The sequence below is a fragment of the Mesitornis unicolor genome, unplaced genomic scaffold (genome assembly GCF_000695765.1).
Source record: "Mesitornis unicolor isolate BGI_N332 unplaced genomic scaffold, ASM69576v1 scaffold35988, whole genome shotgun sequence".
Classification (NCBI taxonomy): Eukaryota; Metazoa; Chordata; class Aves; order Mesitornithiformes; family Mesitornithidae; genus Mesitornis; species Mesitornis unicolor.
Window position 1 is genome coordinate 49,361 of NW_010204512.1, and position 13,270 is coordinate 62,630.

The 13,270-nt window shown below is 38.4% G+C and overlaps 1 protein-coding gene across 1 annotated transcript; it reads right to left on the reverse strand.

Annotated features, from left to right (window-relative positions):
- Nucleotides 1-7,586: 7,586 nt before the first annotated feature.
- LOC104545856 (chromosome unknown open reading frame, human C7orf50) lies at nt 7,587-12,294 on the reverse strand (the record flags this gene model as incomplete). The annotated part of the gene is made up of 2 exons (XM_010191088.1): nt 7,587-7,769; nt 12,213-12,294. Coding segments are annotated over 2 exons (265 nt in total), but the record flags the coding sequence as incomplete, so codon positions are not given.
- Nucleotides 12,295-13,270: the final 976 nt, after the last annotated feature.

Below are 13,270 nucleotides of genomic sequence, written 5' to 3' on the forward strand. Positions count from 1 at the left end.
GTGCAATATTCATAATGCAACCGTCTGCTCACTGCAGACTTTCCATCTCTGAGATAAAACAGCATATTAAAACCACTGGAAATTAAAATTATCTAAAAGTTTTTCTTCTTTTTGACAATAAAAATATCTGACGACAGAGCTCTGATTGAAGCGTGTGCCCTATACAAACTGTGTGAGGAGATGACAATTTCTAAGAGCAGCATTTCACCGTGGCTGTACCTTCACCCCGTTTACCCTTCAAACCGCCACAGCCAACTGTACAAGGGGTGGGGTGTTCTCATTAGTGACTCAGTAATTTGGCCAGTCAGGGCTCACTTGTATGAAGGGACAGCCTAGAGAAAATCCTCCTGAAGGCGATACTGTCTGCAAGCCTGGATCCAGGAGCAAGGGGAGGTAAATGCAGGCACTGAGTGCTGGAGAGCATCCACAGGTTTCCCTGCCCAAACCAAAGGCAGATGCTCACAGGTGTTACCAGAGCATTGGTGACTTTCTGCCTGAACGTTTCTTTTCAGTCATCTAAGGCAGTTTTAAAAGTGCTTAAATAATCTCTGCCATCTCCCCCGATTCCTACGAGTCACACACAGTCTGTGATGAGACTGGCATCATCTCATCTGAGCAAATGCATACTACATATCTAGATGTAAGGTTGGAATTTGCTTGACAGGAAATCTCCCCAGGAAGAGCTACTGGAGATGGAAATCCAGAGACACCTTGAGAAGAAATTTGTGGTGAATTTTAAGGATAACTCAGTTCTTACAGACCATGATATATTGAGACCTCCACATCCCCAATGCCTTGTGCTATCACAGCTGAAGTGACAAGCACCAGAAAGCTCTTTTTCACAAAAAGAAGGATAGCGGAAGCAGGTCGTTGGGTGCATGGAGATGGTGTGGGTAGAGCTGAGGCCTAGAAGGGAACCATGAGGACCATCTGCTGATGAATGCTTCTGCTTACAACAGGCACTGGAAGCTTCCGAAAGATTTTGGTAAGGGTTACCAAGTAACAGCTGTACTGACCTGAAAGGCATCACAGCCTACAAAGAGATGATGGCTACAGGCAGAGCTGTGCTAACTGGAAATAAGTGTTGCCTTCTGCAGTCCTCAAAGCTGCCACTGAAATGAAGAATTTGGCTTGGACACAGGCTGCAGATTCATTCCGTTTAGCATGATCAGAAGGAGGAGAAGGTTATTTGAAGGGCTCAAAGGAAAACTTGAGCATTCCTATCATTCCTAATTAATTCTTTAACAGAAGCCAAAGGAGGTGGGATTGGAAGTGACCTGCAGGCAGGCAAGGTGGGGTGAAAACAGACTGTACTCCTGGGGTGTTTCAGTTTCATCCACAGTCACTTCAACAGCTTCGTTATCTGTTTCATGGCAATAAGCAGCAGATCGTGGCCAACCGACTGCAGCCAGCCAGAGTCTACAGGCTGCTCTGAATACATAGATACCTTGTATTTGTGTTATAGTAACACAATCATCACAAAAAGGGACTGGAAGTCCTTCCCAGGGCTGAGATGTCACCAGTGCAGTGGACTGGGTTGACGCTGCCAATGAGCACACTTAAGACACTGGAATTTCACCCAGGTTTTGCCTGTTTATCACCAGGCATTTGTATACAGGGCCCTGTGTACAATCAACTCTGGTATTTTCAGCTGTTTTTGCCACAGTCACCACAAGTAAGAATCCAGAAAAGCTTCATATTTATTCTTTCTGACATACCATAGTGGCCCATTAAACAAGGACAAAAGATTTCCTTATGTAATAGGGATACTATTTGTTATTTTTAACCTTATGGCAGCCAGTATTTGTGCCAGGTGGCATCTTGCCTTAACCAGGCAACTTCAGGAGGTTACATTCCCGACTGTCATCCTTGCCCTCTGGTGTGTTTGATGCCCATACATGGTTTCCTGGCTGTCGCCGTGGCTATCTGCTAACATATATCTGTGACAGCTTACGGAAATACCGGTCTTATTTAACAAGGTAAATCAGGGTGCTGGTCAGTCACGTCCACGATCCTGAAAGAGCTTCTGCTTCTAATAACAAGTACTATTTTTGTGAAATCCATACAGACTACTTACATGTATCTATGCTACCAGAGAAGCACTACGGCTGTAGCTTAAGCTTTCAATATGCCAAAACAGCTTTAAAACAGTTTGTTTAGTCAAATTAAGTCCACAGAAAGTAGACAAAACAGTTGCAACTCTCAGCAGCCCCAGACTGGAAACGGGCAGCAGGGCCAAGGAAAGCATTAAGCTGTGTGCTGAGCATCCCAAGCAGCTGAGATCCTGCAGCCTCATGTCTCAAAGTGCTCCACAGCTGAACGCCGTTGCTCACTTGGCAAATTCCATAAGCAGCATCGCTGCACCAGAACTGGGCAATTTCATGGAGCTTAAGAAAGCCTGGCTGACACAGAGGACGCTGCCAAAGCCCGCTGTACCTCTAGAGCAGTACAGGGAAACGCAGTGTCAACATCCTTCTTTGGGTCCAAAGGAGCTCAACAGCAAGTGATTTTCACAGTGCTCTAGCTATGTCTAGCTATTTATAAGCAAATGAGATGTTAGATCCTGCATCCCAGGGCTTACAAGTTTATAAAATACACGTAGAACCATGGGGAGAATAGACTTAAGTTGTCACAGCAAAAGGCTACATGATACTGCAATTAGCAGCAAAACTGATAAAAATCTGAATAAGTAAAGCTAATAGGAAATGTAATTCTGCCTTCCTATGAATAGAAGGGTAACTGGTAATCTTTAACTATGTGCTCACATAATTTAGGAGGTTTTGCTCGTTTGCTTCTAGCACAATCTCCCTTCATTCAGTCTCCAGGCCAGAGGCACAGAGAGGCAGAATTTGAATTCTTCTGGCCATTTATATACATGTGGCATCTCTTGACCTTTAAGTATTCGATTTTGAAACCTATTTAGCTTTTTAACGTAGGTGTTTTCGTGGGTTTTGTTGGGGAATGCCAAAAATTTTCTGCATGTAGGGGGAAAAAATCAGTAAGAGCAACTGTATGACTGTTCTTCTGTCTTTAACCAAAGGGCTCTCCCTCTGTGCCTGTAACACCAGCCAAACTTTCTTAGTAGCACAAGCTTCTTATTCAGCTTTGTTTTGACAAAGAAAGATAAACCACTGTTTTGCTTTGCCCTTCCCCCACCACCTACTAATTAGTTTTATTTAGTTTTGTATTCCCTGCTCCTTGTAGGAAAAAAAGTATTAAAAAAAATAATTCTTTTTGAGCACATTAAGTTGTTGACTGTGTATGTTCTTATGAAGAATTTAAAATAGAATGTAATTATAAATCACTGCTAAAATGAGCTTGTCCTGCAAAGGCAAGGACATTTAGTTGTGTCCTTGTATGACTGGAATCACTGTAAACAACTAATATTCCTATTTGCAGGGACAGAAATAACCAGCTCATTCAGCTGTACAGAAAGGAAGACATAAAAGGAAACCAAAGGCTAAACCAGAATAAGCCACTGGAAAGTTTTATGTCAACAAAACTGGATTTAAATTAAGTAACATCAATTCAGTATTTTGACTGTAAATGAATCAGAACATTAAAACGTGTTTTAAAGGGAACATTTGTGATGAAACATCTATGACTAGCTCCTACATTAAATTAATAGGAAAGTTTCTACTTACTTCTTATGTGCAGGATCAAATCCACACAGCAAAGTTATTTCTCTGGCTTTAGTACTACTTTATAGACCTAAATTCTGAAAATGAGAATAGCAGCAGAACTGCAAGGGAAACACTGAACTAATGACTTATCAGTTACACACAGTGGAAAATACAGAACTGATGACACAGTTAGATGTTGCATCGTACTACATATACGTGAAGGAGTAAAATTAAAATTACACAGACAATTTCCATTCTTATGCTTTCTAATTTTCTGAATGCTTGACTTTGCAACTTAAATCTCCTTGATGATTGTTTTTTCTGACACTGATTTGCAGAAATACTAATAGATTTTAACGTTTGTTACTTTGCCTTACTCGGTGGGAAAAATAAAAAAAAAAACACAAACAGACAAAAAACCCCAAGCTCAAACCAAAGTGCATTTCTAAGCTATTTAAAATGATGGGAGATGAGCCAAGAGCCACCTTGCTTTAAAATCAACAGAAACACAGCAGAGCTGTTTTCCAGTGAGAGGAAATAAGGAAATAAACTACACATTCAACAACTACAATGCACCCTTTCCAAATAAGAACAGAGAATTCATTTACCAAGTAATTTTACAATGGTTATAACAATTTAAAACTGTGGCCAGACAGCAGAGAACCAAGCAGATACACAATCCACAGCAAGGATCAGCCAAATTAAAGGGAACTTTTTACATTGTCAAATTTTGAGCGATTATTGCTACCATTAGAGGCACAGTTCCAGCTTTAAGTAATTCTAAGTAATTAATGCTCCTTTATTTGGCCTAGAAGTCCTGACTTCAGCATTCTCTTAGGACACAAGTTCTTCTAGCCAGAGCAGCACAGTACAGACAAATCAACTAGAAGACAATTAGGGTGAGCAGATGAAGATGTAATTTGTCAGTCTGTACACACTGGTACTTCTAGCCTCGGATGCAATTTTTACTAACGTAGCAGACTGATTTAAATGCAGCCAGTGACAAAATTTTGTCCTATCTGTATCCATATGATTGCCTGAACTACAAGCGATGTTGAGATTTGTAAATTCTACGCGACCAAATGACAAAACAAAGTGAATGAAGAGCCAGATTATATCTTCCTGTACAGCTTCGACCTGCCACAGGAATTCAATAACTGATTATATATGTAATAATTGAAAATACATAATTTAAAATATATGATGGAGGAAATCTTGCTACACTTATTCATCATGCAATGTAAATCCCCAGATTAAAATGCCAAGCTGAGCACGAAGCAGAAGCTGCCCTGGTGGCTACCATATGGAAAAGACAGAATTTGATTGCCAGAGAATTTATTGCATTTGCACACTGAGGAAAGCTGTCTGGGCCCTCACAATCTTGTCTTTATAATAGGCCTAACAATATATGTCTCCCAAAAACATGTTTGGTTTTGCATTTCAGGGGTGTTTTGAAGACGAATTGTTTGCCAATGAGCTGAAGATTCTTTAAGAAAAAGGGCAAAGTAAAAAAGTAAAATGCAATTAAGTGTAATTTCCTAATCGTACTACAACATCAACTGTAAGAAGAAGCTTCAAATATTTCATATTGAGCTTTGAAACTCATGACGTATCATGAAACAACATAAAGCAGAAGCTTTACAAGCCTTTTACCCAATTTCCAGACACCACTGGCTGTTAACAGCACCATACACCAAGAGACACGTAGCAGAAAACACCATACTTCACTTTCTCTACCAAATACAACCGTAGCAACAAATACCTTAGTTTTTAGCTTCTGAATTTTCCAGAACTGCAAGAAGCAGTGGCCAAAGACCATCTCCTTCAATCAGGAACTGGTAACACTGAAGGGAAAGTTGGGACTGCAGCTGAGGACGAGGAGAGCAGAGCAGGACCTGTTCACGCTTGCAGATGGCTGTACTGGAGAGAGGCCTTAGCTGTCCTTTTCCAAATGTTACTGTTCACATGAACTTCAGATTAGCAGGACTTACGTGCTTTTAGTATTAATTGCTATAAAAAGAAATACGACATTCTTGATCTACAAAGCCTTTCTTCTCATAGATTCATCAACACTCATATATGACCAGAACCAAAGTCCAAGAAAGGCAAACCTTGCCAAATCTGTCGAAATCATCAAAGGTTCACATTTTACTGCCCAGATCTTACCTTTACCATCCTTTTTACAAGTCTCTTCCAAAACATGGTCGCAAAGTGTTTGTGCTTTTAAGCTACAAGGTACATTAAGTCCACGGTGAGGACCTGCATTTTTGTATGATAGAGAAATCAAAAGCCGCAATTATCTAAGGGAGAACACAAAGTCTTCTCTGACATCTAAAATGCAATCATAAAGTCACAAAAAAGACACTGAAAACTTCATCCCAGAGAAATTCTTACTTTTTCTGATGGAAAAAGTATCAGCTTCTGGTTGGAGTGACAGTAGTTTTTCTCGGCTGCATATTCTCAAACAGAAAATATAAGATCCAAAGATCTTTCACTAGTTCACTTAATGCCAGTATCACTTCTTTTTATTACTAATTCTTCTCACTGACCTTTGCACTGAAAGCCCAGCTTTATAGAGCTTTAGGCCTCAGAAAGGCTTTGACCCTGCATGCACCCTCTGCAGCCCCCATCCAACTGCTGGCCCATGGTACAGGAACAGCTCCTGAGCTGCTGACGAACCATCACAGTTACTGTGTTAGAGCAGGGAATGTGGTTTCTAGTCTTTTTTTTTGTCTGAAAACATAATCTTCAAGAAGTCTGAGAGCATAAGTTATTTGTTACTAGGAATATTTCATAATTCTAAAGATCTGTAGTAATCCATGACTGTGAAGGCTGTCAAATCCACTCAAATGCTTCTTATTGAAAAATTAGGCCTGCATATCCATAGATCCTTCCCTCCTTCACCCTTCCAAATTAAAGCCATAATTCCCAAAGACAACCACTCTTCTAAAACACCACACATTTCATCTAGTTGTTATTAATAAAGTATGAGCGATGTTTGCAGAAACATTAAAGAATCAGGTCAAGAACACTGTCTGAACACAAGTGTTATTAAATAAGCCAATCATCCAACTTCTGAGTAACTAATGTCCTTGGTTTTTACTGGAAAGTCTCATTTTCAGCATGTTCATAGGAGACAAATGTCCAACGTCAGAGCGAATGAACACAAGTTAACTCTTTTGGACACCAATTACAAGAGAAAGATAAAAATGCAGCATTGGCAGGCTAGATACAAAATGTTGCAGCACAGCACTTCTGGTCGCAGGGTAAGTTTAGGTACAACCAGATGAATTCACTACACATGGGAAAAGGATCTGATCTCTTCCCATCTGTGCATTATCTGAAGATCTAAACAATTGCCATAAAGCATTTGAAAACTTTAAAATATAAAAGGAAAACTACCAGAGCTGATGCTATCTCCAGAGCACCGCGTGAAGTACTAATAAGCAACTGTGTTATACAACCCGTGTTCAACAGACTGCAAATGATCTCTCCCAAATCCAAATGACATACTTCTAAAGCTGAAAGTGATAGATTACAGCTGGCTGAGCAAGCACTGTACTGTATGTTCATTTTAAAAGCTGCCATTGTAAAAACCCTCCAGGCTTTTTCTTGGTTCCTTTGCTCTTCTTATTAAGAACTGCAAAGCTCCTCTTATTTAAAAGTAATTACATGGAGAGGTGGAGAAAAACTAACAAGAAAGAGAGGTTTATTTTTCTAAAGATAGGGAGTAAGATTATTTTTAATCAAAACGGCACATCTAATGGAACAAATACAATATTTTTATTTCATTACCTCCAAACATGATAAATATTTGCAATTGGAAACAATTATGAGTACAAAATCTGAAATTTTAATATTAGGATTCTTATTAGAAGATACGTCTTTACAACTGATTTATAGTCTCTGTATATGACACCCTATCCTCCTTTCCATCACAACCATTAAGACACAAAAATACCCTCAGGACAGCAGTTGCAGAACTTGTCGTATACGCTCGCACTTCTCCACCACGTTTGGGTCTTCTGCATCAGAACCATCAAATTCCTTCATAAAAGCTTCAGCTTTCTGCACAGTTATGTCCCGCGCACCGCCTTGAAGCCCTTGCAGATAATCCAGTAAAACGGTGAAATACTTGTCTGGAACCTTGAAAGAGAAAAACCAAGGAAGAAGAAACAACTGATTTATTTTATCTCAATACTCATTCACAATCATGTCAAACCATCACCTGAAAGATAACTAAGAGAACTGCAGGGGGTTTTGTATTTGCCAGTGCCCACCTCTGTGTGTAGATGCCAAGGTTCAAGCTTGGGAGGGCTGGGCCGTGGAGAGAGGACTCTCATGTGCTCAGATGGGCAAAGCATCTGCAAGGAAATTCTGAGCAGATGTGGAAACGCTGATCAGCAAACGCAAACACTCCCTGACAGCGAGCTCAAGGCTGCGAGGGTTGTTGGAAGATAAAAAGCCACTGGCCAAATCCTACTTTTGGAAACATGCATGCAAACCTTAACAAATTCCATGAGAATTGCACGCACATGTCTGAGGAACGAATTTTGCTGGAAATACCCTTGCCCCTACCCAAAATTATTTGTTTGCTAAGATGAGATAACACCCACCATCAAGCACTTTGACAGAATGCTTATACAAAGGAACAGAACTTAACTTGAAAAACAAATTGATTTCAGACATATGGAAATAATTTTTAATGCTGACTAAAACTGATAGGCTCTACTAACATGTCTAACACTAAAAGCAGTTTAGTCATCTGCAGTTGCATTATGGCCATTTCACTCCCTTTCTAATTAACTAGTCATAGCTTAAATTTCAGCTTCTCTGGTGCAACACACAATTTAAATAATCATTAAATGAAATAAACTCAGTGATAACCTAGCAAAGACTTTTGAATTACATATTCAATACTTCAGACCAATGTCTTTTCAAAAGTATTAGGTGAACAGATCTACATTGAAGCATATGTTGGCTTCACGTTGTATATCCACAGAACAGGTTTCAGCCACTAAGAGAATATTTTTGCCGTGAATCAGGAGATGTTAAAATGACATAATCCTGCAAATATTTTTCTCCGTGTTTAACTTTACACATATAACTTTAAAAGGCATACTTGACATGAGTCAAGTTAAACACATACGTAAGTATTTAAAGGATCGGCGACTAAATATTCAAGGGCTGTTCCAATGCTGCAAAGTATCAACATTTCAGAGAAGAGAGCTTCAACAGATATTTAATTTACAACTTATTTCTCCAGCGACATTTGGCAACACAACTTTGATCACTAAAACTTCTATCACTCCAAAAGAAAAGGAAGGAAGAATATTCCAACACTGCCTTCATCAGTCAGGGATATTACAAAGTAATAAATCAAAACTAAAGTCTGCACTCAGCCTCCTAACTTACACGCTATGGAAAAACTTCTAATTCTTCACACAAACACTCTTGCATTAAAGAAACAATACAGATACAAAAAAATTAATTTTACAGTGACTAATACTGAAATGGATTATATATGATGTGTTGCTATAATATACAAACCAAATGCATTTAAACATAATGAAAAATATTTTTATATATACATTTATATATATATATATCTCTATAGTTTTGAAACCTTTTTACTTACAGTAAACTGGTACTAACAGTCAAAAACATTGACAGACAAACAATTCCAGCATGATAGTGCTCCTTTAATCCTGATGCTCAGTACCAGGTTTTTAAACCTCGGTAACTTTTCTATGTTTCAAACCTTAGCCAAATTATCTACATAATTTACACCTCTTGTTCTCAGACCTTGTGGCACAGTCCTAACTCACTGTGTGGAATTACAGTTATTATTATATCATTTAAGCAAAGTGCTTGAATAAAAAGCCTGCTCTAAAGTTAGAAATACTAACAGCAGACAGACATGTGGCTGCCTGAAGCTTAGAAAGCGTTTAGCACTTGGCCCTAGGGATACATGCTTCAGTGTTCAAAAAGCCTGATTTTTTCTTTAACACAGCTATTAGGTTTATTTCAGCAAAGGCCTACAGTACAGTACCATTGTAGGAAAGCTAATGTAATATTTTTTCCTCTGAACTAGTAAAACCAGGACACTTACACATACAACAGAGTCATAGCAATTACTGGACAACGGAACATAGAAAGTACCAGCAAAAAGTTAGTGAAATCCAAATTTTAATTCTTAAAGTGCAGTAGTACAAGAGCCGAAGTTTCAGGGACATTTGGTGAGGTTTTACAAGGAATGCGATCCTTCTCTAAGATCAGCATTTGGTCAGGCTTGAAATTGGATATCAAGATCTCCCACCATGGCTCTGGTAAGGGGAAGTGATGCTTACAGGATTTAATTATTATCCTTTTGTTAAACTGTTCAGACCTCCTTCTTGTTTCTCCTCTCTCACACCCCAACCTTGCCCTTGTTCTAACTCATCAATATGCACTGGGGCTGACTAATACAGAAACATCCCAATGTGAAACAATTACCATCAGCTCCTGAACGTTCAGGACCTGTGTGACATTGGGACAAGGGAGGAAACACTAACAAATGGTAGTAAGAAAAGAACAGCTATTGCTTTTAAATCATACTATGTCACTCAGGAGTTTTCTGACTTTAGATGCAGATGCCCATGTATTTTGCAGAGCAAATACAGGTATCTGCAGAGTGAACTTCAGCTCAGTGCCACCAAGCTTGCTTTTCTCAGTGACTTTCTGAGGAAGCTTCAGAAGCCCCTCTAGGGCCTTGCAGTCCAGAAGCTGATTGCAGCTGACGTTGCTGCTTTCTAAAAATGCTGTGCCAGATGACAAAGATCAACAAATGATTTTGTGTTTATTCTATACTGCATCCTGTATCTATATACACCATAGGTATACAAGCTTGGGCTGGAAGCTGTCAGCCAACTACACCAGATGGATTTTAAAGGGACTTAAAAAAAACACCTCATGTTGCAAAAGACTTTAAAACCTCAGCTCATTTCTTACAGAAAGAGCCCCATCAGCACAGGAAACTCAATTCACTCCTTTGCATGGCTTTTCAGAAAGCATCCAAGTGACACCATGAGATCAAAGATGTGGCTTAGGACGGAAAGAAACTCATGCCTCCTTTTGTAGTTTAGTCATGCTTGGATATCCAACAGATTTTATTCTGTAATGGACAGGAAGCTGGATTTGGGTATTAAAAAAAAATATTCAAAAGGAGCTGGTCTGCCCGCCCTACAGTTCTGATGAAGAAAAAGACTTTGTCACATGCTTAATTATAAGCACTTGAGCAGTTCTAACTTAACATAATCTGGATGCAGATGTTAATCATTATCTAAAGCTCACATTCAATGCATCTCTGAGTATTAAACAGTATAAAATATGCGACTTTAAATAAATCATGACACTTTCATCAGATTTAAAAAAAAATGGAAAGGAAGTTTCACTTCAATGTTGAGAAACAAGGAGTTAAACTGTGTTGTGATACATAAAACAAACACTACTTACAGTTAATTATTTCCCAGTACATTTCAACACAAAATCCAAAATAAACAGGTAAAAAGGTAAAAACATCATTCTGCCTGTGAAACAAATTCCAGGTAGCTTTAAAGAGCATACATTTGTTTTGAAAGGTTGGTAAAGACTTTCAAAGGAGAAACTTCAAAACAGAAGACAGTGCAAACCACCTAGATATCTACAATGAAGTCTGCATCCTGCGACTAATCTTTTTAAAGTATTACACTGTGTGAACTTCTTCACCTCCATGAAACTCTGCTTTTAATTATCTGGTTCTCTAAAAGTATTTTTAATCATAAAGGTAACAATCTATGCCAGGTGATTAGCTTAAGAGCCGCTGAATAATTTGGGTCAGGAAGATAGGTATGCTTAAATGTTTAAATGCACACAAAAAATCAGTGAAAACTAACTGGATGTCAACTAAATAAATCAGTAAGTAAGGCACTGTGCAAGTTGCTACATGTTTGCTCTATTACACAACAAAATGAATGACCTGAAACCCTCCATTCAATATCGTGATGGTCAGATGCTTATTGGAAATTCAATCTATGTTGTTTTTCAAGTTATGAAATGAACGGCTCTCAGTAATGATGCAAGCCTAGCTTCTGGTTATACTTCATGCTTTTTAAAATCAACATCAGGTTTCACTTCTATTTTAATGAGAAAGCTATTTTAATATCGTGGCAATATGGCTGTGCATCTTATATGGAGCCAGAGATATCTGAAGCAATATGAGAATCAGGGTTTACAGTATTGGGTTCCACATTCAGAAATTTAACTTAAGGATATGACTCAAAATTCTCAGTAAGCCCCAGTTTCACATAAAACATAAATCTGCTCTATTTATGCTTGACATATATCAAGTATAAAAAGGTAGCATGCATAGGAGAATGATCACCAAGAAAATAAAAAGATTAAAATTATTCAGTGTTTTGGTTAAGAACAAAGTAATTAATTTATAAATTATGTTTAAAATATTATAAAAGTGCATGGCTAGTACTAGCAACTTTTGGTTACCAAGAATAGCTACAACTAACAAATAAAACTTTATATCATATTCGCTCTGAGAAAAAGCAGCATACAAACCTTCTCTTTATCATACATGTGCATGAGAAGCCATGTTTGTCTTGTCTTTTGAAACTTCCATTCTTTTGGGTTTTCAGACCAGCTGTAGGAAATGTAAAAAAAACCAAACAACAAAACATTAAATTAAATTACATTAAATACTGTGTGATGAAAACTTTCATTATTCATAAAATATTTCCTACAATAACTCCAAGTGACTTTGTATGCACGAGAGCTTCAGACATTGTGTGACACAGACACTAGCACACATTTTGCATGAGTGGCAAAAAGAACACAAGGAATGGCTACCCAGCTCCTGTGCAAAAAGTGAAAAGGTTATAGGAAGGCATTATGGCCAAAATGTTATGACTTTTCCTCAGAAAACACCAATTCCTTGAAGTGAAAACTCAAGTCCCACTCCTCAGCTTTGCTCAGGCCTCCATGGGAGGTCATTGCCCTCCTTTGATCCACAACTGAGCACCCCAAATGCTTACCCCAGCGGCAGGGCTACCTGAGGATTTGGGGAGGTGGAGTGGATGTGGAATCAAGTTTGGGTTTCAGAAAGATGGTATTTCACAATAAACTGAAATTCATATGAAATTAAGCAGAAGGATCATATGGAGAGACTCGTGCTACAGCGATCACTTCAGCAACGGCTGAAGCCCATCACAGGTGACTCCTCTACAGTCGAGAAAATACATTTTTCAGGAGCATATGTTTTAAGGCTTGGATCTGTCTAAAGGTGCAACTTCAGTACTGACATTTACAGCATAGAAAAATGCTTTTTATGTCTAACTCTCCCCTGGAATTCTGATTTCAATATTTAGCTCAAAACTTCAGGCTGCTTCAATAGTGTTGAAAGTGAGCAGGGTAAAACAAATGATTAACATCTGCAAATGTTCTTTGACTGCTTAGCAAACACCTTTTAAACATGCAAAATTTTAGCTAGGTTAAAACGGCACATTTATGTACACCTTGAACATTATTTTAAAGCTGGTATATTCTGTTTCAGACGAAAAAAGAGATATTTATTTCTACAAACAAACTACAAGCAAACTAGCAAATCTCACTATAAAATG